At 42.6% G+C, this 26613-nt stretch overlaps 1 protein-coding gene across 6 annotated transcripts; it reads right to left on the reverse strand.

Annotated features, from left to right (window-relative positions):
• Positions 1 to 297: 297 nt before the first annotated feature.
• On the reverse strand, positions 298 to 22537 carry ZNF23 (zinc finger protein 23). Of its 6 annotated transcripts, none has more exons than XM_029925213.1 (5): positions 22456 to 22537; positions 9054 to 9118; positions 6786 to 6912; positions 6104 to 6217; positions 298 to 2569 (listed from the first exon to the last, which is right to left on the reverse strand). In XM_029925213.1, the coding sequence occupies exons 2-5, from the start codon at positions 9084 to 9086 to the stop codon at positions 780 to 782; spliced, it is 2064 nt and encodes a 687-aa protein (XP_029781073.1). In that variant the 5' UTR covers positions 9087 to 9118; positions 22456 to 22537; the 3' UTR covers positions 298 to 779. The 6 variants fall into 6 exon arrangements, with proteins under 6 accessions (XP_029781073.1, XP_029781072.1, XP_029781074.1 ...); XM_029925212.1 differs by having other exon boundaries at positions 298 to 2572; XM_029925214.1 differs by lacking the exon at positions 22456 to 22537 and adding an exon at positions 14214 to 14238 and having other exon boundaries at positions 298 to 2572; positions 6786 to 6962.
• Positions 22538 to 26613: the final 4076 nt, after the last annotated feature.

The following is a 26613-nucleotide window of genomic DNA, read 5'->3' on the forward strand; positions in this document are numbered from 1 at the left end:
CTGAGCCTAAACATCTATTAGTCATTTTTACATATTTTTTAAAACTGCCTGCTAGTGTCATTTTATGGGTTTTAATATATTACTTTCTAAGACCTTTTATATGTTAAACTTTTATATTACAAAATTTAGAAGGGTATTTCCACCTTTTGTGCTTTATCTTTTAACTGCATTTGGGATTATTAAGTACATATATATTTAATTTTGAAAACTCAGTGTACCGGTATGTTCCCTTATGGTTGGCTTCTAGCTTTCATGTTGTGCTTAGGTTTTCTCCATTCCATGAAATTACAAAATATATTCATCTTCTCTAAGGAATTTTTTATTGTTTATCCTCTGTACAAAAGTGATGCATGCTTGTTGTCAAAAATGAAAAGGAAGTAAATTTAGGTAGAGTGAATATCTTCATGAGTTTTCCTGGCCAAGAACAAGGTTTCTCTCTCTCTATTTTTCCCTTTGTGTCTCTCACTGGAGATTTATTTCTCCATATAGATCCTGTGTAATAATTAAGTTTATTCCTGGAAAATCCACTTTTCCTGATGCTATTGGGAACAGGACCCTTTCTTTCATTACGCTTTCTAATTGGTTGTTGGTATAAAACAAGCTATTCATTTTTAGATGTTACTTTTTAACCCGTCACCATTCCAGATTTTAGAAGATGCAAAATTTGTTTCTATGTGAAGATGCTACATTCATTCTCCTCTCAGGGTTTTTCACCCGGGTGAATCTGATGACACTTGATCCATTTCATTAACTGAGAGTTTTCTGCTACATCCTTCTCATTAGGATTTTCCTTCACTATGGACACTTTGATGCTGACTAAGTTGGAAACTAAACCTGAAAGCTTTCCCACAAACATTACACGCGTAGGGTTTCTTCCAAGTATGGACAGTCTGATGTATTATACAATCAGAACTATAGCTGAAGCCTTTTCCACACTCCACACACCTAAAGGGTTTCTCCCCCGTGTGGCTTCTCTGATGCCGAATTAAATGGGCATTAACATGGAAAGCTTTTCCACACTCCGTACACTGAAAGGGTTTCTCTCCAGTATGGATCCTCTGATGCACAATGTAGTCAGAACTACAGCTAAATGCTTTCTCACATTCCATGCATTTGAAAGGTTTCTCCCCAGTGTGTATTCTCTGATGCCTAGTCAGTTTGGCATTGATAGTGAAGGCTTTTCCACATTCCTTACATTGATAAGGCTTTTCTCCAGTATGGATTCGGTGATGATCAAGTAGGTTTCTTTTAGAAGTAAAGCATTTCCCACACTCATTACATTCAAAGGGTTTCTCCCCAGTGTGAATCCTCTGATGTTGCACTAGTTTTGCATTGACGTTGAAGGCCTTTCCACACTCATTACACTCATAAGGCTTCTCCCCGGTGTGGATTCTCAGATGCTGCCGCAGCTGAGAGTTACACCTGAAGGCTTTCCCACACTCGTCACACCCATAGGGTTTCTCGCCCGTGTGGATTCTCTGGTGCTGGATTAACTTCCCTTTGGCACTAAAGGCTTTTCCACATTCAGTACACTCATAGGGTTTCTCACCTGTGTGGATTCTTTGATGCTGAAGGAGTTTTGCATTGTTACTGAAGGCTTTTCCACACTCCTTACACTGATAAGGCTTCTCCCCAGTATGGGTGCTCTGATGCTGCCTAAGCTGGGAGCTGCACCTGAAGCCTTTCCCACACTCATTACATTCATAAGGTTTCTCTCCAGTGTGGATTCTCTGATGTTGAATTAATTTGGCATTAACATTGAAAGCTTTCCCACAGTCCTTGCACTCGTAAGGCTTTTCCCCAGTGTGGACTCTCTGATGTATGATATATGCAGAACTGCAGCTGAAGCCATTTCCACACTCCTTGCACTGATAGGGCTTCTCCCCTGTATGGATTCTCTGATGCCTGCTCAGACTCCCATTGACGCTGAAGGCTTTCCCACATACCTTACACTGATAGGGCTTCTCCCCACTGTGGATGGTCTGATGTGTGATATAATGGGAACTGTAACTGAAGCTTTTCCCACACTCCACACATTTGAAGGGCTTCTCCCCACTATGAAGTCTTTGATGCCAAATTAATTTTGCGTTAACACTAAAAGCTTTGCCACACTCCGTACACTGATACGGCTTCTCCCCAGTGTAGCTGTTTTGATGCTGAGAGTTACACCTGAAGGTTTCTGCTAATTCTTCGCATTTAAAAGGTCTTTCCCCAGAATTCATTCTTTCATGCTGAGTAAGTTTTGTGTCAAAGCTGAAGCCTTTCTCCAATCCCATATGTTCAAGGGGCTGCTCTCCAGTGGTGATGGTGTGACAGTGATAGAAGTTTGGACTCTGACTAAAGAAACACTCCTCCACGGGGCTGGTGTCGTCTTTCACTGTTCCATCAATGACACTGATGTTTTCTCTCTTCGTGCTTCCTACTAACTGGACTTTCTGCTGTTTCTCTAGAATACAGGCTTCTGAAAAGTTGGTTTCCTGGGAAATGTCCCTCTGAAGTTCAAATGATGTATTATGTTTTTCTTTATATATTTCGTTTGTCAAGTTATTGTCAGTCTGGCTATCAGTATCTACTAAAAAAAAAAGAAAACAAAATATGTAAGAACCATGTTAGAAAAAAGAAAAGAATGGTGGTAAAAGTAATAAAGAATCATAGTTAATCAGGATCTCCTGAAAATCGCCAAACTAGGTCAAAAAAGCTAAGGTTCATCCATAAGATGGAATAGAATATAGCTGGCAAAAAAATAAATCCCATATATGTTTACCTGAAAAGAACCCTCCAGAACACTGCTGCATTCTCCTTGTCTTTCCTTCTACTTCTTCCCTCAATCCTAAAAGTGGTCAATCCCTAACATTCTTTCTAGAATTCCTACAGTCCCAATGGATCTATCTTTGTTCCCAAAGCTCTTAAAATTGGCTGCCTCTAATTTTTGATCTCCCATCGCTCCTCAACCACATTTAATAAGCCCCCTTCCCCAGTATTTCACTAATCGCCCTCAAAAGATCCAAATGACCTAGATTTCCCTAGCAAGCATTTAAAAAATACTGTTGGTCTTTTCCCAATTATAAAAATAGTATTCATCTCTAATATCAGAAACATGCAAAAAAAAAAAAATTAAAATTACCTGAAATACAACCACCTAACAACAGCTAATCTGATGTATCTCCTCCCTCAACCCTTTTCCTTCCAATCATTTTTCTAAAAACATTTTTTCAAAACTGAAAATATTTGTCTTTCTAACATTAATGAGGGTAATTTTCCAGCACTTTAGATATTCTGTAACAGTATTTTTTAAATAACTAAATAAGCATTCTATTCTGCAGAGGTATGTTAATTTAATCAATTCTCTCTATACTGAATATTCATTCAGGTTATTTTCAACATTTCATTACATAAAATATAATGAACTTTCGTGCATGTGCATCTTTGTCTGTATCTTTAATTATTATCAGGATACCCTGGGAAGGGATATCCAGGCTTTCAAGGACAAACTGTTAAAAGGCTCTTGATATGTACTGTTAAAGTACTTTCTAGAAAGACTACTGATTCACATTCACTTCCAGAAGTCTATTCCAGTTTGGTGTATTCTCTCCATCACTTACTATAATTGTTCTCAGTATGAGACAGGGAAATTGAAGGGACTCCATGAAAAACTACTTGCTTCTTTTCCTGCTTCTATTCTTGCTAGGACCTGAATTCCTGCTGCATACATGCCTCATGGAAGAAATGATGTATGTCCTTCCTGTAAGAGTCAGGAGTTAATGATATTTTGGACTCCTCCAGCACAGGTGGTAACATCTAAGGAATGATCAAGCAAGGCTGTCATGTACATTTTCCGGACAACTGAATCTAGACATCTTGATGCCAAAACCTCCTGGCAGCAGGGAATAAATGAATTATGGAGGACACCCGGATACTTGTCTTTGTGCTGACCAGTTCCTGGGTGCCCAAAAAGGACACATACACCAGACTCCAGTCCTGAAGAGAAAACCTAGACCCTGAGCAAAGGAGTCTCCTTTCCTTTCTGTGTCTCCCAGACCCTCCATCTGCTATACTCTATCACTTGGGCTATTCAGTAAACTCTGCTCTCACTTCCTCCTGGCTTGCATTTAATTTCTATCCTACTCAAAGCCAAGGACTCTCCTGGCTGGCCCTATAGGACCCTCACTGGGTATTCAAATCTACCCTGCCTATGTCAAGTATGTTAGGTGAAACATCTCTGTTTTAATTTGTATTTCATTGATTTCTACTGAGGATGAAGATTTTTCATTGATTAAAATTTGTACTTCTTCTGTGGATCAAACATTTATATTCTTTTCCAATTTTTCTATACTAGTGACCTTCTATTTACCAAATCCTACAGTGTGGCAGATGCTACCAGTTACTTAACTAATATCCATTCTCCCTTTCTTCCTTACTAGCATGGCCTCCAATGTGTCTGAGGTAGCAATAAAAACTATAGCTAAAAACTGTATTTTCCACCCTCTGGGGGACCAGAAGATACAATTCTGGCAAATGAGATTTAAACAGATATCACTGGGTGGACCTTCTGAAAAAGCAGTTTTAAAAGAGAATTAGTTCTGCTGACATGGGCCTTGGGCCCTAGGCCTTCCCCTTCTGTCTGCCTAAAAAACATCTGATTCCTCACTCCAATTAACAAACACACACTAATTGGATTAATGTTTCCATTCTAAGCTAAGACCGTAACGGGTTATTTGAAAACTTCAAAGACTTGAAAAATTGTCCATTGCCTACGGACTGAAATCCAGACACCTTTGAGGAGCTCCACAATTATATGGAGCTCCCTCCATATTACATGCAATGCACTTTAAACTCCTCATTTTGCAAAACATGTCCTCCTTTGTTAGGGATCATCTGGTTGAATGACTACAAGGAACACAAATCCACTGAAACTGTCTTTTTAAAGGATTCATGGGGCACCTGAGTGGCTTAGTCAGTTAAGTGTCTGACTATGGTTTAGGTCATAATCTCACGGCCCATGAATGTAAGCCCCACACTGGACTCTGTGCTGACAGCTCAGAGCTTGGAGCCTGCTTCAGGATTCTGTGTCTCCTTCTCTCTGGCCCTCCCCCACTCAACTCTGTCTCTCTCTCTCTCAAAAATAAACACTATCAAAAACAATTTTTAAGTATATTAAATAAGAGGATTCATTGAAAAGTGACAAGAGAATCTTATGGACCACAAGTGCAGAGAGTAAATGGGAAATCATGAGAAATAGAAAATCATCTAGCAACTACTCTGCTTAAGCCAATGAGAAGCTTGCTACTTCAAGTATGGTCTGGAAAACAGACACATAGGTAGAACCTGAGAATGTAGAAATGTAGACTCTTGACCCCACACCAGACTTGCTAAATGACAATATGCATATTTACAAGTCACGAGGTGATTCATTTGCACATGATTTGAGAAGCCCTGAACTGAGAGCACTTCCTTCCGTCTTATTTCCCACAGTTTAAGCTGTCTTCTCAAAAATAATAATAATAAAATATTTCACTGAGCACACACAATAAATTAGAAACTCAATATGTATTGTCTCATGTAATGCTCAACCCACAAGGCTAGCACTGTTTTCTCATTTTATTATTCTATTTTCAGGGATAAACACATTGAATCTTAGAGAATCTTAGAGAATCACTGCCCTGCTCAAAGTCACAACCAGGAAGTCCTATAACTAGGAATAGCAGTTGGGATTGAACCTCAGGAAAGTCTACTCCAAGGACTGGACTTCTAACTTTTCTTCTTTTTGTACAAAAGGACTGTTAAGTCTCCAACCATCACATTGAATGTACAATGTTTAGAAAGTAGCAAGGATCCCAAAATACTGAATCCGTCCGTTTCATCTGAGGAAGGCAGAATTCCAAAACGAGGACTGAAAACAATTAGAATAAGACATATGAAAAAAGATCTGCTCTTGGAATTAGAAAGAAACAGCAAACTGCAAAAATAATCAGGTCTCTACCGGACACATCTCTATAAATCATCAATATTATTTAAATTTTACTCTCTAAAGCTGGCTTATAAATGTGGCATGTTTGTAAGATGCTAATGTTGATTTTCTTCCTAAAGAGCTAAACTCTCTTACCAGTCCAGACGCCCTGGGAGCCTACTTCTGTTCCAGCCACCAGTAGAGATGGGTCCCCCAGCTCCCCTGCTCCCTCCAACTGCAAGATCACAGCAGGTTTGAGAAGTGAAAATCCTGTTTAGGGGGAAAGAAAGAGGAGAGACAAGTGAATAATCTCCCACAGATGAGTTTTTAAGCTTCTTCTCTGGTTGTCCTGGCAATGGGAAGGGAAAATAAGAGCTGTAGGGGGTCCCCCACCTAAAGACAATGGGGAAGAGGGGAGTGGCTTGGAAGGTGTATGTGTGTATGGGGAGAGGGGGAGTGTGCTTGAGAAGGTGTGGGAGGAGCTGGGAATGGCCTGGATTGTAGGCCAGAAGACCAAGAGATGCAGGTCAGATGAGGGTGAACCTGAAGATAATGTGGAGCAGTGAGTTTCGTTTTTCCACACTGTATCCAAACCACAACTTCGAGAGTGGGGTAAAGAGTGCACACTAGTCCCAGCAAAGTCCTATACTGGCCCAGGAAGGGCTTGGGGTTCACTCTCCCCAGCAATCCCTAACTCAAGGGGGATTAGGAATCTCAGCCCCTGGGGCTCCCACTCAGTAAAGGATAACTACAGACCCCACCTGCACCCTGGTAGGGGTCAGTAAGCCAGGAAACCCCAACTGGCAGAGTCTGGGTCCCAGGGGGAGAGAGGCCTTACCCAGGGAGGCCACATTCCCATAATTCTCCAGCATCACATCCCTGTACAGGGCCCTCTGTGCAGGGGACAGGCCATCCCATTCCGTCTGGGTGAAGTACACAGCCACGTCCTCGAAGGTCACCGACTTCTGAAACAACAGGTTCCTGCTGCCCTAGGGCCAGTTCCATGGCTCAGGCCCTAGGTGAGGGGCAGAGGGCAGTATAAGGGCTTGGGGAGGGAGCTTGTGAAGAGCACAAAATTAATAATAAGGGGAAAGGTTTGAGAAAAAGCACCTGGAAAGTAAACCATGGAGAATTATCTGACTTCTCTCATGGTGGGGAAACCTCATGCCATATTTTACATTTATAAAAGATATCCTAAGTTGGGATGACAGGGAAAAGTGCCCATAATTAAGCTCCCCCAAAGCAACTCCATTCCTTCTGCTAGGCCACGTCCTCAGGGACAGATGCTGCTCAGGACTTGCCCACCAGCATGCCCACCCTGATCCCCATCCCCATAAACCTCCAGCCACCCCCAGAGAACAGCTACGGCCTCCATCTCGTCCAGCCCCCGTCTACCACTGGATTCCTGCCACTGACCCTGCCACGAGGGGCTGCGCGACCGTCCGAGCACCTCCAGCCTCCAGACGGGTCTCACTGGAAACCCGGCATTTTGTTACATGCTCCCATCAGGCTTCATCCTTCCCAACTTTACCCAAGAACTCACGCTTCTCCAGAGTTTGGGAAAGAGGGGAGATCAGCCCTCCCTGTGGCCAGCTGCTCTGCCACCCTTCCAGCTGCCCGTCTCTGCATCACTACGCCCTGCGCCCGGCACGAGCCCTGCATCAGGGTTGATGCCTCCCTTCCGGACAGCTGCAGCCTCTGGTCGCATTTTCTCCCTGCCCACCTCAACTGGGGGACGCACTGGCAGGGATATACCCTCAATTCCTCTTTGCCAGGATCTGTCTTGCTTGATTCTGCTGACATCCACCCATCAGCAATCATAGTGCAACCACTGGGTGAGTCTGCGAGTCACTCACCTGTGACCTTGGACGGGCCATGGAACTTCCCTGCACAAAATTCAATACCTTCACTGGCCACCACCACCACCCTTTCCTTCAGTAAGTTGGCGCCTCCTGAATTCAACCCTCCCTCCCCACCGCCATCTGTGCAGGAAACCTCAGCTAGAGTCCTGGAGATTGTTCCTGACTCCTCCCTCTCCCTTACTCTATCCCCAATCTTTGACTCTACATCCTAAAGATCTTGGTAAGCCTTCCTCGAATTGAGTTCTTTTTCTTTAACATCTACTTTCCTTGATGAGGCCCATGTCACCTGGACCGATGGAATTCTTTCTGAAGTGGTCACCTTCCTTTCGAATCACCCTGAAAATTATTCCCTACACAGCCATGACAAATCTGACCACGTTAACATCACTGACTACAGAGTCACAGGGATGAGCAGTGAAGAACCACATAACGGCTGTGTGACCTTGGGCAGGCACTCTGCTCCCGTCTGCCTTCCTGTGTTTTGTAGTAGAGTGAGTACAACACAGTATTTATGTCGAGGGCAGAGGTCAAGACTGAGCAATCCATGCAAGTGCTTAGTATTATGCCAGCAGCACAGCGACCGCAAACAACCCTACTGGAATTACTGTGACTACGGTTAGTCCCAACCTGTAGTCCATGGAGGTCCATGGATGTGCTTCAGGGCATCTGTGAAGTCCCTGAAATTGTGGAAAATGTGGTTTACATGCTTATTTTTCTGAGGAAGGGGGAGGGCCCAGAGCTCTCATCAGAGACCTAGAGTTTGAGCCCCTGCACCCAAGACCTGAAAGAAAGTCTCTCCATAACATGAGACACCCCGTCCCATCGGACTTCTTTTTCCCTCTGCAGACGCCACTCCCCTCGTCTGCACACCGCATTAGAGGCACAGCCATCCTTCATGTTGATCTGATCCTACTCCTACTCACCTATGCCTCGGTCCCAGGACATCCCACCCCGGTACTACCCTCCTCCATTCACATCCGGGCACGGAGCACCCTCCACAGGCAGCTTCCTGTCTCCTATGCACCAGAGGAACAAAGAACCTCAGTGTGCAGAACACTTCACCCCTGACTTTGAGGGCGCTTTCCTGCTGCTTCCATCCCCTCACGTCACTGCTCTTCCCACGAGTTCCAGGCCAGAGCGAGGAGCAGCCCTCCAGCCTCCATCACAAAGCTCACCAGCTTCCCTTTTCGGTTTTCTTCAATGTGAAACTGCTCAGAGGAAGAGCTGAAGGACCCACAGCTCACCTGGGGCCAGGCTGTCAGGAGCATGGCTGCCATCACCGGCTCTCCCTCTCAGAGAAGGGCTGGAGCTGAGGAAAAAGAGAGACAGGTGTGAAGCAAGCCCCGCCCCTGCAGGAACAACACAGCCCCTCAGAGAAGATGTGAGACAGGCAGCCAGTGTCCAGGCGGGAGCTGCCACAGGAAGAGGGGGTGACCCATGCCCAGGACCCCTCCCAGCCATGACCCTGATGCTCACTGCCAGGTACCCTAGGACTTTACAGTTCTGACAGATGTCACATACACAAGAGAATACATAAAATGTATAGAGAGCCTAAAAAATAAAACAAAGCAACAATTCAGCTCAAGAAATAGAACATTACCAAGATCATGGGCTTATTTCTTCTCTAAACAAGGATCATCCCTGATTACACTGCAAGGGAAGCCAGGCCAGCACAGCTGCAGCCCCAGCACAGAGGTCTCAGAGTCATGGCCCAGGGGGCTGGAGGAGACAGCTGTCCCCTACATCCTGCCTGTCCCCTTACATCACCGAGTGTTCTCAAGAGCCCCGATGCCTCTGCAGACATCTCGGGAGGCCAGCCTCCCACACGGCCCAGGCTGACCCTTGAGGTCCCATGCCGCCGCCTCATGCTTTCCAGCCCTCTGACAGTGAAAACAGCCAGGGCCTTGGCTCCCTACGAGGGGTCACTCTATTATCTAGGGTCCCGTGACCCGGCACCCCTTGTTCATTGTTTTCAAAACACACGGACTGGTTATTTTCTGGTTCCTGCTCCCAAAGTCAGTCTTGAAAACATGTGTTTTCCTAAAATATCAATCTATGTCTCCTAGGATTTCACTCTAGTGCAAAACTGTGGAAAACCCTTGGTTCATGATTCTTTCCATTTCCTCCATATCTGGAGGTACTTTGTTTTTCCCATTTTTTTTGAATATGTGTGCTTTCTAGACCCTTTCCCCTATGTTAATGTTATGGATGGAACACGCCCACCCCCCAATTCACATAACGAAGTCCTCTCCCCAACACGATATTTGGTTATAGATCCCGTGAGGCAATAAGGTTGAACAAAGCCACAATCTCATAGGGCTGGTGCCCCTATAAAAAGAGGAAGAGACACCAGAGTTCATTTTCTACCATGTGAGGACACAGCGACAAGACACCTGTAATTCAAGGAGAGCCCTTATCAAAAACCAAACTGTGTGGCAACTTAATCTCGGGCTTCCGGCCTCCAGAACTGTGAGAAATAAATCTCTGTTGTTTAAGCCAGACAGCCTATTGTATTTTGTTATGGCAGCCTGAGCTGACTAGTAAAGTCAAGTATAACAATGATTTGTCTATTTGAATGCTGTTTTCTTTTTAAAGAACAAGCTTTTCTATTTAGAGCATCACTCTTGTAATTCCTTCATTACATTCTGCTTTCTTTGTTTCTTTAGTTCTGTAAGAGACACCTTATGGGCCACTCCAAATCCTCTGGTCTCAGTCCAGTCCCAGAGGTTTGATCGGTTTTGCGCAGGGACAACCTACCAATGCCTCCTCAAGGATCTATACCACATGTGGTTGCCTTCTCTGGCGTCCCTCGTGGGACATCTGCCAATACGTGTGGACACCTGCTAGGTCCTGAAACACAGAAGGGTTAATGCTTGCGAGGCCACCCTTGACTAAGAGGAGACAGATGTCAATGAATAAATATTTTCCCCTTCAGTCCCCTGCATTAGTAGCTCTGAGATTCCAAGGCTCCTCAGAGATCCTGCAGGACTGAGCACCAGTTGCCTACAGACAGGCCAGCCTGACAATGCATCCTGGCATTGGCGCCCCCTCCTGTTTTACTCCTTGTCATTCACGCCGCCCTCGGAACACATTCCCAAATTAAGTGCCTGCACACAAAGCTCTGTGCGGTGTTTTGCTTTGGGAGGAAGCTAGACTACCAAAGGCTTTTTCCCTACCTTCCTGAGGATGCATCATTTATTCATTTATATTTATGTTCCTACTTAGCAATTAAAATCTGTACGGCCATAAATTTTCCCTCTGAATATACTATTAGCCAGATGCCAGAGGATTTTTAAAAAAATATTTTGTTTTAATTATACTAATTATATTTTATAGCTGATCAGGAACTGTGTTTTGTCTCTAACCACAGAATTGCTTAGGATAGTTTGTTATTAATGCCTCCTCTGTCCATAATTTCTGGCTTTACTGCATGTGTTTAAATAACCTGATCTATTGACTTCTGCTTTACAAAGTTTTGAGGGCTTTTTATTTTTTATTTTTTGCTGAAGTGCCTAAAATATATTCTACAAATGCTTAAAAAGAAAACCTATTTTATAATAAAACATATAATTCTATTTCAATCTAATAAACCAAGTCTACTCGTTTTATTATGTAGATATTTTTCTGTAATCCACGATCACTTTTACCTAATTAAACTGAGCCAGTAAAGAGCAAATGCTCACAAAACACTGAACCCATATGCATCATGAACGAATCTTTTCAAGTCTTTAAGAAATGAGTAATTCTAAGACTGCTGAAACCATAGGAGAGAACAGCAAAGTAAGATTCCCAGTCCTTTTTATGATGCCAGCACAATACTGATATAAAAACCACAGAGCAGTCTCATTTCTGAACACTGACAGAAAAATCCCCACTGTAAAGGAACAGACTCAAGTGGTTCATTCAAGTGACACGCCATGACTAAAAGGGACCATCCCAGGAGCGCAAGTGACGCTCAGCATCAGGATACTGGTTAGTATACTTTTCCACATGAATAAATCGAAGAAAGATAAACACACTCTCAATCCCAACAGATGCCAAAGACATTTAATCAAGTTCAATATTCATGCCTAAATTTTAAATTTTATGCCCTAGAAAACTCTCATATTTAGAAAATATGTACAAATTATTAGTATTTTAATAACAAAAAACTGGAAACAACTTACATATCCACTGAGAATATATAATTGTCCTGTTTTTTTAAAAAATTGTTTATGTTTTTATTCTACCTTTGAGAGAGAGACAGAAAGAATAGAGACACAAGGGTGTGAATGGGGAAAAAGTAGAGAGAGAAGGAAACAGAATCTGAAGCAGGCTCCAGGCTCTGAGCTGTCAGCACAGAACCCGACGTGGGGCTCGAACTCAGTGACCTGAGCTGAAGTCAGATGCTCAACTGACAGTCACCCAGGCGCCCCTGTCCTAACATTTTTTAAATGAACATTGCCCCCTTCCCCCCAAAATGAACATTACCCCACAGTAAAAATGAACGGCTCACAATTACACACAACACCACAGATGACTTCAGGAACATAATATTGAGTTACAAGAGGGGCACCAGGTGGCGGAGTTGGCTAAACGTCAGTCTTCTCTCTCTCTCTCTCTCTGCCCCTCCCAGCACACACATGCATTCTCTCTCTCTCTCTCTCTCTCTCAAAAAAAATTAAGTTTAAATAAAATGATAAAAATAAAAATGCTCTTTAAAAAAAATTGAGTCATACAGGTCCGAGATGATTATAGACACTATGATGCCACTTTCATAAAGCTCAAAAACAAAACATATTGCTTACAGGCATATTTTGTGTGATAAAATTATTCTACAAATAAGTAAGACAATGATTAATACAAAATTCAAGACAGTTGTTACCTCTAGAGGTAGGAAACTGGGAGCTGGGTTGAGAAGTAGCACACAGACAGATGCAACAGTCCTGCAAATGTTCTCCTCCTTAATGGGGTGGTGTGTTCATGGGTGCTCATCTTACTATTATGCTTCTTAAATGCCATGCTAGGTGCAGTCTTCAGTATACATGAATAACATTTTTAAAAAAGATACTTATCTCTATGATATGGAGTGATTTCCAGAACATATCTTCAAATGAAACAAGCAAATGCAAAAGGTGCCTTATGCGCACCAAAATATGGGAGTATTAAGAAAATACATGTGTATCTGATATCTGATCATCTGAACAAAAAAAAAAAAAAAAAGGACAAATCAGAAACTAAGGAGAATGCGAGTAGGAAGTGAAAGGAGCCTGTGATGGAAACAGAATGGAATGAAATAGGGTAGATGAAATTGGCAGGGGAGAGGGGTGTGCCTTTTTGTTGACACTCATAACCACAGTAATGTTTCACAAATCCAGACATTATATCAACCAACCAGGACGGGATGGGGTGACGACCCAAAAAGGAATACAAACAATAGCAACTGAGCCTAACTAAGCTACAAGTAACTAATATAACCACACTTAAGTGGTGGGAAGGAAAAGAACTAAATAACTTCCGAAAACAGTATTTTAACTAGATACTATAAGGCTAAAAAAACCTGTGCCCAAATGCTTCATGAGGATACATGACTTATTAATTCAATTCATTCTTCCCTACTTGGCAATTAAAACATATTAAGGCCATATATTTTCCTCTGCAAATACTACTAGTCACCTTCCAGACACATTTTTTTACATATGTATTTCATGCTTTAATTACTGCTTTATAGTTTAGTGTTGTAGTAAAAGTATTTTAGTAAAATTGCTTTTCGTGAGGGTATGAATGAGCAATTCTGGGGCTATTTCATGTATATTCTAGGACTTCGCACCTAAGTGATTATAAATCACCCCCAGATCATTGCCATCCCAACCGCCCGGGAGTAGGGCCAAGTTACCTTTTAGGACTGCCAGCTCCAGAAGACAATGCCCTCCAAAGAGGTGGGCTGGTTCTGCTCCCGGGTGACTGGGAGGGCTCTGCTTTTCTGCTCTCCTACTGAACCCTGATTCACGACCCTATGTTACGAGTCAGGAAGCGTACGGTCCATACTTGAAATGCATATAGGTAAGAGCCCCCGTACGACTTCAACATGTCAAAACACTCGTATTATCACTTCAAGCCGCCTCACTCCTGCAAATATTCCACCCCCTGGCTGCTCCGACATATCTTCCGAAAAGGTCAGCAGCATCTTCCCCGAACAAAATGCCAAATGCTCGGGGCTCCGTGGCTGTGATGGTCATCCAGGCTTCGCCTTCCACGGGGTGCAACGTATTTGGCCACCAAGTCCAAAGGGGGAGTCGAGGACGGGCAGAGGAGGGCCGCGGGCCCCCTTCCTTCCCCTGCGGCACGCGCCGGAGACTAATTCCCACAGCACCCACAGCTACCCGCCAGGGGACCGCCCCCGCCGCCTGCAGCCCCACACTCACCTCCGCAGCAGGAGGCTCCGCGGCGCGACCGGAAGTGCGTCACCAGGCCACGGCCGAGCCTCTCTAGGAGCAGCGTTGTGCCCCGTTGGTAGCGCTCTGGCCCCGCCCCTGTAGCCTGAGTCTCGGTGCCGGAGACTCCTGCGTCCTACACGCTAGTCCTGCGTGTCTGAGTTTCCGGGGACACTTGTTCCCCGAGGTGGGCTGGGGAAGAGGAGGGGCCAGCGCTGGATTCACCCCGGGTGATGATCCCGGGGATCTGTATCTTAGTAAAGCTCCAGGTACTACCGGATTTGCGAGTTTCCGCACTGGGCCAGTGGATCGATCACTCTCTGTCAGACCTAAAGCAGTCTTTTTGTAACAATTCCTAGTGACTGCTTTAGTCTCCTGTCACTAAACAACCTACATTTTAAAAAACTAATATTATACTTTATTAGAGGAGCGACAATACACATTTCAATATGCAAATATCTGGTCTTGAGTGCTAAAGGAGATCTAATGAAGTGTGGGATATTTGCCTTTTCACATGGACTGTACCTGAACGTCACAGCCACAATGCTGTCTTAACACTGGTGTTTCAAAAATCACAAGGTATGATCCAAACTGATGAACGCTTTTTGGTAAAGTTTAAGTGAAACAGTACAGTCTTTTGATTTTACAGTAGTTATATTCCTGGAGAACCAACGTATGTTAAAACAGTGTAGAAATCACTGTGTTTAGGGGCACCTGGGTGGTTCAGTCGGTTAAGCGTCTGACTTTGGCCCAGGTCATGATCCTCCCCGTCAATGGCAGTGCTGAGCCTGCTTGGGATTCTCTCTGCCTCTCTCCCTTTCCCCTTCCCTCTCTGCGCCCCCCTCCCACTTGTGCATGTGCACACTCACTCCTGCACGCTCTCAAAATAATTAAATTAACTTAAAAAATAAGTGTTTAGCTGAAAAACAGTTTCTAGAATCAGATCATTTATAAACAGTTTTTACCTAGATGAATGTCTTTAAAGTCTGTGAAAACTGTTTCAAATAGGCAGAACCCTTCTGGCATTGCAGGATTCCTGGCACTCCAGGCTCCCATCAAACACCACCAAACATTGTAACAAAAATACTCCCATAAAATTCCAAAAGGTGGGGGGGGGGCCTGGAGGAGGGGACCAGCACTAAAAGCCACTGGATCAGACAATCCTTAGGTTCTGATCCACGATGCTACAGCACTGGAATGTGATTGGCAGCATGGCCCTATGCACCACTCCAGCCGCTCTTAGCACTCCCATTCTTCCTCCTCTATCAACTTCAGGCACACTTGCTGAACATAGTGTTGTCTAAACCTAGAATACACTTCCCACTCTCCCAACTTTGACTGTTTGAAGCCTCTGCTCAAATCCCATTTCCCTCAGAAAGCAAGACTTCCCTGAGCACCCAGAATAAAGCAGGCCCCCCAGTAACGTGCCATCACAGCACTCTGTATTTCTCCATACTTGGCACATGTGTGCTTTTTTAATGATACCAGTTTATTTAACTTATCTGCTCACTCCAGAAATCACGGACTATATCTAGTTCAACACCATTATCCTCAGCGGAAGCACAAGGCCTGGCAACAAAGAAAGCGTGCAACAAACATTTGCTGTTGACATCGGCCAAAGGCTCCAAATCCAAATCCAGAATAGAACCCTTCATTTCCCTGCCACTGGAGGTAGGATATATATTATGCCTGGAGTCATAACATTGATCAGGAGCCCTTCTGAGTTTTGCCTTGACCTTGATCATCACTGTTTCCTGAAGTGAGCACTTTCATGGCTTCTCTTGTTCAGATAGAAAAATGATCCCAGGATTCAGCAGAGTGATAGCTGGGGGTTCTTGGCATTGTTTTTTGCTTGTTTGGTTTCTTGTTTTTGTTGTTGTTGTTTTCCTTTAGCAGACCTTTAGCTAGGACTGAGGGCTTGACTAAAGAAATAGGAAGGAATGAGGAGATCACAATGTCATAGAAATGCTGGGCCCAAATTTTACATCATGAATCAGTCACTAATCTTACAGATAAGAAAGTAAGGCCTCCAAAGTAACCTGAAGCTCTGACTCCTAAGGGTACCAGGACAGGCACACGCCAAGTTACAAAAGGCCTGCAGAAGCAGAACCCACTTGTCTATTAATCTCTATTGCTCCTTTATATAGTAACAGAATCTATAGCAAGCCAAAGACAGTCCTGAAAAAATAACACACTTCCTGGCCGTCTTTAAATCAGAGTGTAACAACATGACCAACTTCTGATTAACAGGCTATAAGAAAAAGTGAGGCCATGTCCTTAAAGAGAAGGAATGTGCATTTCCTAGCCCAGTATCCGTCAGCTGGGTGGAAGGCTGAGCAGGGGCTGAGCATCTTGAACCATGTGAGTGAGGCTGTGGTTCCTGAGGATCACAGAGCTGCTGGGTGGTATCATAAAGCTGCTGTACCAGCCCTAGACTGCTTAACTTCAGTGATACATAAGCGAGGAATAAGTTTTCACCATGCGTAACCACACTAATTTGGGTTCAAATCAACACCCAAAGCCATAGCCTTACTAATACCCCTAGGAATGAAGAATGATGGAAAAATCATAGACACATACTTAAAAACAAACATAAACATTTAGATTGGTTGTCCTATTTCGCTGCTCTGGAAGTCTGTCTCTATGCTGGGGCTGCAGCCATGTTTCCCTCTGCTCAGCTCTAAGTATCCTCTGTCCCTACGATCCTGGAGCCTCCCTAAAACCTCTCCTCCCTGCCCACCAGGAGAAACTGACAAATCTTCTCATGTTAAAAAAAAAATCTGTTTTTAGTGTTCCTAGTTTTAAGATGACATAGTAGTTTGTTCTACCTGCTTCTCCTCTTGAAAATTGTGGGAAAACAACAAAGTCTGTTTGGGGTTCATTCCAAGAGTTCAAGTATGTTTTAATATTGTAAAAATTCCCTTTACTTATTAGGAATTAACAAATCACTCAACTAGGGCACCTGGGTGGCTCAGTCAGTTAAGCCTCCGACTTCGGCTCAGGTCATATCTCACGTTTGTGGGTTCGAGCCCCGCGTCAGGCCCTGTGCTGACAGCTCAGAGCCTGGAGCCTGCTTCCGGTTCTGTGTCTCCTTCTTTCTCTGCCCCTCCTCCTCTCATGCTCTGTCTCTCTCTGTCTCAAAAATAAATAAAACATTAAAAAAATCTTTTTAAAAATTACTCAACCTACTATGTGGAGATATAGGGCAGGGAGAGGTTTTAGTCACCAAAGCAACAAAACAACCAAAAAACTTAAGAATAAACATAATAATAAATGTTTAAGACATAGATGAATAAAAATTTAAATACACAGGGACTAAAACAACAACAGCAGCAGCAATAAAAACATTTATAAATGGAAAGGCAGAGGTAGTTTTTCAAATAAAGGGCGCTCATCTTGATTTGACCTGTAAGTCCGATTTCAAACAATTTTGAAAAAAAAAAAGAAAAAGAAGAAGAAAGTGGGAGGAAATGTCCTACCCAAATAAAACTATAACAGCATTTGTTTTGGATGTTGTGAAAATGACTCTAAGGTTTATCTAAGGGGGAAAATGTCATATATTCACAAGGTATTATTATAACATAAAGATGCAAAAGGACTGAAAGTTAAAGATATTATCAGACAAGTGTTACGCTAAATGGAAAAATGGCACTAACTGTATAAATACTGTAATATTTTGAGACAAAAATTGTTATCAGACAGGGTTCCATTTAAGGCAATATAGGGAATGATATAAACTAGTATCTAGAAATTTAGGATAAGATACAATTTATAACATCACTTTATACCTAGCTCACAGGAAACCAATGAGTTTAGCTGCACTGAATGCTTTGGCCAACATGAGTAGAAATGGTAGCGATTTGAAGATCTTGATGCCTGAGGAGGTTGAATTGTAATATTCAGGAGGCCACATGAAACAAGGGGTAGGAATTAGGGCTTCTCACAAACACACACACTGACCGATATGCCTGGACCCATGAAAGGATAAATTAGGGGGAAAACCTTCCCACCAGCAAAGAGAGATAACGAAGAAGTCCTTTCGTGGGTTTTAGAGTGGTAGTGGGGACGTCACCCGAGAATTCAGAATCACAGTCTCTATTACTGAATACATGGTTTTTAAAAATACTACCTAGTTGGACCAGTAACTCATAATCTAAGAAGTAGAAAACTGCTGAAATAGTCATTAAAGATTTTGGAGACAACGGCATTTAAAGGTTATTATAATTGCATCTGCAGATTCAAAAATTAAGTAGAGACAAAAGAGAGAAATGACCTAACTCAGGGGCACCTGGGTGGATCAACTGGTTGAGTATCCAACTCTTGATTTCAACTTAGGTCATGATCTCACAGTTTGTGAGTTTGAGCCCCACAACAGGCTCTGCGCTGATGGTGCAGAGCCTGCTGGGATTCTCTCTCTACCTCTCTCCCGGCCCCGTCCCCAAGTGCACACATGTACTGTCTCTCTCTCTCTCTCTCAAAATAAATAAACTGGAAAAAAATACATTGGACAGAGGGGTGCCTGGGTGACTCGGTTGAGCATCTGACTCTTGATTTTGGCTCAGCTCATGATTCCAGGGTTGTGGGACTAAGCCCTTCATCAGGCTTCATGCTGACCATTGAGTCTGCTTAAGATTCTCTCTCTCCCTCTGCCCCTCTCCCCCACAGTCCCACACTTCCTCTTTCTCTCTTTCTCAAATAAATTTTTAAAAATACACTAAACACAGGGCGCCTGAGTGGCTCAGTCGGTTAAGCCTCTTACTTCGGCTCAGGTCATGATCTCACGTTCCTGGGTTCGAGCCCTGCATCGGGCTCTGTGCTGACAGCTCAGAGCCTGGAGCCTACTTCCGATTCTGTCTCCTTCTCTCTCTACCCCTCCCTGCTCATGCTCTATCTCTGTCTCAAAAATAATAAATAAAAGATTAAAAAAATACACTAAACAGAATTAAGAACAGATTAGATATGGGGGTGGAGGGAAACAGATTAAAAAAAAAAACACACAGTCAACTTGAAGTCATAGCAATAAAAACTATCCAAAAAGAAACACAGAGAGGGGCACCCGGGTGGCTCAATCAGTTGAGCATCTGACTTTGGTTCAAGTGATGATCTCACAGCTCATGGGTTCAAGCCCCTCGTCAGGCTCTGTGCTGACAGCTCAGAGCCTGAAGCCTGCTTCGGATCTGTCTCTATTTCTCTTTCTGCCCCTCCCCTGCTCATGCACTGTCTCTGTCTCTTTCTTTTTCTCTCAAATATAAATAAACATTAAAAAACTTAAAAAGAGAAAGAAAAAAGAAACACAGACAAAAGAAAATTAAAAATTAATGAACGTTAACAAAACATGTACAGCATTGGAATACTGATGACCACAAAATGATGATGAAAGAATCAAAGATCTAAACAAATGGGGATAAATATCAGGTTCATAGTAGGAAGATTCAGCATAAGAAAGATGTGAGCTCTCCCCAAACTGACATACAGATTTCATGCAATTCTTGTAAAAATTTCACCAGACTTTTTGAACATATAGACAAGATTATTTTAAAATCTATATGGAAAGGCAAAGGATCTAGAAAGAATAAGTCAGGTTAAAAAAGGAGAGTAACATGGAAGGAACTGGTCTACCCAATTTCAAGTCTTATTAAACAGCTGTAACAATCAAGACTGTGTGTTACTGGCAAAGGAATATACAATAGAAAGATCAGTGGAAAAGAATGAAGAACCCAGAAATAGATCCATACAAATATGCTCAACTTATTTCTTCTTCTTCTTCTTCTACAAAAGTGCACAAGCAATTCAATAGAGGAAACATGGCTTTTTCAAAAAGCAGTGGTGGAGCAACTGGGTATCCATAGGGAAAAAATGAATCCCAACCTAAGTATCACAACTCATAAACCCAAAATGGACCACAGACATTAATGTAAAATGTAAAAATGTAAATGTAAAATGTTTATAAAGAAACAAAAGAAAATCTCTAGGGCCTGGGGCTAAGCAAAGAGTTCTTAGACCTAACACACAATGTATTAGTCATAAGAGAAAAAACTGTAAATTAGACTTCATCAAAATTTAAAAATTTTTCTACACAAAAGATCCTGTTAGGAGCATGAAAAGACAAGCTATAAAGTAGGAGAATATGCGTACAAACCACATATCCAAGAAGTAGTAGCACATACTTCGTAATATATTTCCGGAATATGTAAAGAATTCTCAAACCTCAATAGTAAAAAAAATAAAATAAAATAAAATAAAATAAAAAATTTAAAAAAACATGCAATCCAATTACAAAATGGGCAAAATATGTGAAGAGAGACTTCACTGAAGAAGATACACAGATGACAAATAAACAAAAGATGTCCAGTATCATTAGCCATGAGGGAAATGCAAATTAAACCACAATACCATAAATATCTATCAGAATAACTAAAATAAAACAATAGTGACAACACCAAATGCCAGCAAGGATGCAGAGCAACTGATTCACTGGTGTGTTACTGATGGAAATGTAAAATAAAATGCTGCAGTCACCCTGGAAAACAGTTTTTCAGTTTTTTTTAAGTTTATTTATTTATTTTGAGAGAGACAGACACAGTGCGAGTAGGGAAGGGGCAGAGAGAGGAGAGAGAGAATCCCAGGCAGGCTCTGTGCTGTCAGCACACAGCCTGATGCAGGGCTGGAACCCACAAAGCCATGAGATCATTACCTGAGCGGAAACCAAGAGGTGAACACTTAACCGCCTGAGCCGCCCACGTGCCCACAGTTTGTCAGTTTCTTAGGAAACTAACCATGCAATTGTCGTATGACCCAGCAACCGTCCTTCTGGGCATTTATTCAAGACAACTGAAAACTGAGGGCACTTGGGTGGCTTAGTTGGTTAAGCGTCCAACTCTTGGTTTCGACTGAGGTCATGATCTTGCGGTTTCGTGGGTGAGCCCCGTGTGGGGCTCTGTGCTAGGAGTGCAGGGGCTGCTTGGGATTCTCTCTCTCTCTTTCTCTCTCTCTGCCCCTTTCCTGCTCATGCTGTCCGTCTCACTCAAAAACAACAAAAACAACAAATGAAAACTTACTTTCACACAAAAAACTGTACACAAATGTCTATAGCAGCTCTATTCAAAATAACCAAAAACTAGAAGAGGCTCAGCTGTCCTTGAATCAGTGAGTGGTTAAAGAAGATGTGGAGTATCTATACTACAGAATATAGTCAGCAACCAAAAGGAACAGATTATTGATACATGCAGCAAAAATCTCAATTAATCTCCAGAGGATTACTCTGAGTGAAAAGGCCAATCTCAAAATGTTATACACGGTCTGGTAACATTTACATAACATTCTCAAAACAATTTTTAAAAATGAAATAGAGAATAAGTTAGTGGCGTCCAGGAAGGAGGGAGAGGGCTGTTGTAGCTCTAGAAGATGGAAGCTGTGCAGGATGTTGAGTTTTACCCAGGTCCGTTCCTGGTTGTTGTGCTACTTGGAGGAAACTAGGGATCTCTCAGTACTACCTCTTACAACTGCTCAAAACTAAAAGTTTAATTAAATAATAAATGAACAGATAATTTGTGAGCTGTGGGACAATTTCAAGCAGCCTTAAAAGGTTAAGAGAGGAGAAATGGAAGTACATTTTTATAAGGTTGTTAGGCTGTACATGAAGTGGTATGTTACTTAAAGGCAGAGTGTGGTAAGTTTAAGAGATATAATCTAAATCCTAAGGGAACCCTAAAACAAAAACTGTTATAGATAAACAGCCAGAAAAGGAGATAAAACTGAAATGAAATCATAAAAATTATATTGATCCAAAAAAAGGCAGGAAGGGAGTGGTGAGAAAAAACTATAGAACTATAGGACAAATAGAAAACAAATAGCAAGATGATAGACTTAAATCCAATATTATTAATTAATAAGTATATTAAATACAAGTAATTAAATATTCCAATTAAAAAACAAGAGATCACACAGGACGATGGTGGTGATGATGACAAAAAAGCAGAGACTACATCTACATCCAAACCAGGTGCTTCTGGTTCCTTAAGATGGTCTTCCTTGAATCACCTCAGTTGGCTATATTACAAACTGCACTGGATAAACAGAAAACTGCTAAAACCCTAATGTCCTTTATATATTCAGGTGATGTGAAAATGCAACGGTGGGCAGGAAATGAAAAAGAAACAAACAGGTAAGTTTGATACATGTAATCAGGTGCACTAACTTAACACTGTCTAGTCAGTAAGTTCCAAACACTTACCAGCCAGCTTTGAGGCAGTAGGAATCACAGTGAGCAGTTCTGGCTCCTTCACGGACTAGCTATGAAACACCAGGCAATCACTTCATTTTTCTCAAACTCCATTCATCTGAAAATAGCGTAAGAGCACATAGTCATTGTAAATACTATATGCTGTTTTACTTTAAGTACATACAATACAGGCAATGCTCAAGTAATGTTAATTCCTTTCCTCTCCCACCTTATTTGTGGATTTGAGTAACAGCCAGCCAGGGGTGAGTGAGTGGCTCTGTCAGTTGAGCATCAGACTCTATCTTGGCTCAAGTCATGATCTCAGTTTGTGAGAATGAGAACCATATTGGGCTCTAGGATGACAGTGTGGAGCCTGCTTGGGATTCTCTCTTTCCCTCTCTCTCCCTCTCTCTGTCTTACCCTGATTGTGTTCTCTTTCTCTCTCAAAATAAATATATAAACTTAAAAAATAATAATAATAATAGCCAAACAAAGATACCAGTTCTCACTTTCTGGACCTGTAAATGTTATTTTAAATGGCAGTTTTTGCCATCAAAAAGATGAAATCTTGCCATTTCAACAAGATGGATGGAATTAGAGTGTATTATAAACAAAATAAGTCAATAAGAGGCAAATACCACATAATTTCACTCATGTGTGGAAATTAATAAACAAAACAGATAAACATAGGGAAAAGGGAAAAAAAAGAGAGAGGGAAGCAAACCATAAGAGACTCTTAACTATACAGAATAAACTGAGGGTTGCTGGAGGAAAGGTGGGCCGTGGAGGGGCTAAATGGGTGATGGGTATTAAGGAGGGCACTTGTCAGGGCGCCTGGGTGGCTCAGTCGGTTAAGCCTCCGACTTCGGCTCAGGTCAGATCTCACGTTCGTGGGTTCGAGCCCCGCGTCAGGCTCTGTGCTGACAGCTAGCTCAAAGCCTGGAGCCTGCTTCTGGTTCTGTGACTCCTTCTCTCTCTGCGCCTCCCTCTCTCATGCTCTGTCTCTCTCTGTATCAAAAATAAATAAAACATTAAAAAAAATAAAAAAAAAAAGGAGGGCACTTGTCGTGATTAAGCATTGGGTGTTTAAGGGATGAATCACTGGATTCTACTGCTGAAACCAACGTTACACTATATGTTAACTAACTAGAATTTAAAATGAAAACTTAAAATAAATATTTGAGGGGCACCTGGGTGACTCAGTTGGTTAAGAGGCAAACTCTGGCTCAGGTCACAATCTTGTGGTCCATGAATATCAAGCCTGGCATTGGGCTCTCTGCTGACAGCTGAGTCCGGAGCCTGCTTCAGATTCTGTGTCTGCCCTCTCTCTCTACCCCTCCGCTGCTCATGCTGTCTCTCTCTCTCTCTGAGAAGTAAATAAACATAAAAAAGATAATTTACAAAGCTGAGTATTGTATTTTTTAAAAAGGCAGTTTTTGCTGGTGTCATTTGCATTACCTGGGTGGGTCCTAAATCCCACAAGAGAGAAGCCAATGGAGATTAGACACACAGAGGTGATGTAAAGACAGAAGCAGAGATCGGAGTCATGTGGCCAGAAGCTAAGGAATGCTGGCAGCCACCAGAAGCTGGAAGAGACCAGACACAGACTCCTCCCAGAGCCTCCCCAGGGAGTACAGCCACTCCCATATGGTGATTTCAACCCAAGAAAACAGATTTCAGACTTCGGGCCTGCAGAACTGACAGAGTGTCTTGTTTTATGTCACTAAAGTTGTGCTACTCTGTCACAGAGCCATAGAAAACTAATACACTAACTATAACTAATTCAAAGGCGCTTACTTAGTTGGAGGAGGCTTCCTGATAATGGCACTGGGGTCAGGGACCATGGATGCAAACTACTTGATAATTAAGTCCACAAAGGTGAAAATGATTTAATATCACTTGGGCTATCACCACATCTGAAAGCCAAAACACCTCAGAGGAGCCAGCTCCCTGGGTCAAGTACACGACAGAAAATACCCAGTTTCTAATGGTGTTTCAGAGGGTGAAGGGACCTGCGAGCCAGGTCCTCTGCCTCCTGGGTATGCCATATTAAGACTGTACTACGCACGTCTCACTGTTCTGGCTCAATCTATGCCTTCACTGTGAAGTCAGGCACAGCCTCCCAATCTTGACTTGTTCCTGATACTGTCCTCCATCTCTAAGGCGTCTAGTGGATCACTCTCCACAAACCCCACTCTCGGTTACTGACCTTAACTCGGATCTGTCCAGAGGAATACCGGGATGGCTAGGACATGGGTGCGCTCTGAAACCAGACTGCCGTGTCTGAAGCCCTACTCTGCTACCTCCGCGTCCTTGGGTGGCCTAATCAATCTTTTCCTCAACTGCAACATGGAGTTAATTACAACACCCACTTCAGAGGATCGTTTAAGTGTGTGCAGTGATTAGGAAAGTGCCTGGCATAGGGTCAGTGCCAACAGTATTACTGCTGTGACATCACTTACTTAAGAGCAGCTGGGGCTGGCATGGCAGCATGTGAAACCAAGTCCCAGAGCCTGTTTATTCTCACCTGTTTTATTCTGAGTGACTTTTAGATTATCTGCCCCTAGAAATAACTGAAATGTCTACAAACAGAAGGCAATAATGGCGGTATGTTCAAGTAACAGAAAACCATGCAGCAAGGAGAATGAAACAATGTTGATGACTACATTCAGGTAAAAATTTGTGATTTGTGACTGTAGAGATCAGAACAGAGGTTACAGTGTGAAGTAATGACTAGAACGGGACACAGGGAATCAGACCCTGGCATGTATCTTCCTGTTAAGGGTATGTTCCTCATAACATTTTAAGTTCTACAACTATGATTTGTGCATTTTCCTGTTACGGATATTATACTTCGATTTTTAACTTAAGTAATCCCCCAGCCTATTACTCACTGGTCAGTCCAAGCACGTGATACAACTCTTCATTAAACTGGCAAATAAGGAAGAGATGGTGAAGCCAAGTGCTAGATTCCAGGGAGCAGGTAGTCTGGAATGTGGCAGGGAGACTGCCACAATGGTCGGCAGCAAAAGGGCACAAGACAAGAGGGTGCAGACTACGTTCATCATCTAAAGGGTCAGCTCTTTGTTTTCCTACTGACACACCTCAGCACCCCTTCATGTGAGAGAACGAGCTTTTCCTTGGCACACTAACCAGACCAAAGGGCAAGGCGGGCATCTATTCTAGACAAACTGGTAAAAGCTACCACAGCCTGGCATTTACCAGTTTAATTCCTAGAATAGCATCCATTCCAAAGAAAAACTGAGTAAACAAAATGAAAGTTTTAGGAGTGGAAGCTTTTGGCTTCATAGTTACAGATTTATCTTGAGAATGGATTCACTGATGCAGACATAAGTTTGTAGTAACATTGAAACTTGTCACAGAGTTTAAATAGCTAAAAATTTTAAGTTTTTATTTATTTTGAAAAAAAGAGCAAGGGAGGAACAGAGAAAGAGAGAGAGAATCCCAAGCAGGCTCCACGCTGTCAGCACAGAACCTGACCTGGGACTCGATCTCACAAACCATGAGATCATGACCTGAGCTGAAATCAAGTCAGACAGTCAACCAAATGAAGCACTCAAGTGCCCCTCAAATAGAACGTCTATATACTGGTGTCCTGACGCAGCCAAGTTCTTGAATTACAACAGGGTTTCCATTCTTGTAACAATCACAGAGACTGCTGGAACACAAAACACTTCTCCATCAGATTTGTTATCCCTGAAGATTTTTGTTACGCTGGTAAGGGTCTGTTGCAAGACAAGAAAACCTACCTTAACTTGCTTGAACAACAAAAAAATACAAAAGAACAAAAACAAAGCTAAATGTATTGGTTACTGGAATTAAAAAACTGAGATGTATTTCTGGCTTCAGATATGATTTAACCAAGCTGTTCAAACAGAAGATTCCAGAGTGATTGCTCTTCAAATCTGACTTCTCTTTGGCTGTGTTGACTTTATTCTGTCTCCACAGGAATTCTGAGAGAATTCTTTCAGTTTCAAGACTAAGGGAAAAAAAGAGCATTTCTTCCTATTAATTCTTACCAAGTTTTGGGGCTCCAACTGGACCGTTGTGGGTAAACTACTGACATCTGAACAAATAACTATGGCTTAGGGGAAGGCATCTGTGGCTGAGCCAGGCCTGTGTCACATATCCCGCTGGAGTGGAAGATGA

The sequence above is a fragment of the Suricata suricatta genome, chromosome 16, assembly GCF_006229205.1.
Source record: "Suricata suricatta isolate VVHF042 chromosome 16, meerkat_22Aug2017_6uvM2_HiC, whole genome shotgun sequence".
Lineage (NCBI taxonomy): Eukaryota > Metazoa > Chordata > Mammalia > Carnivora > Herpestidae > Suricata > Suricata suricatta.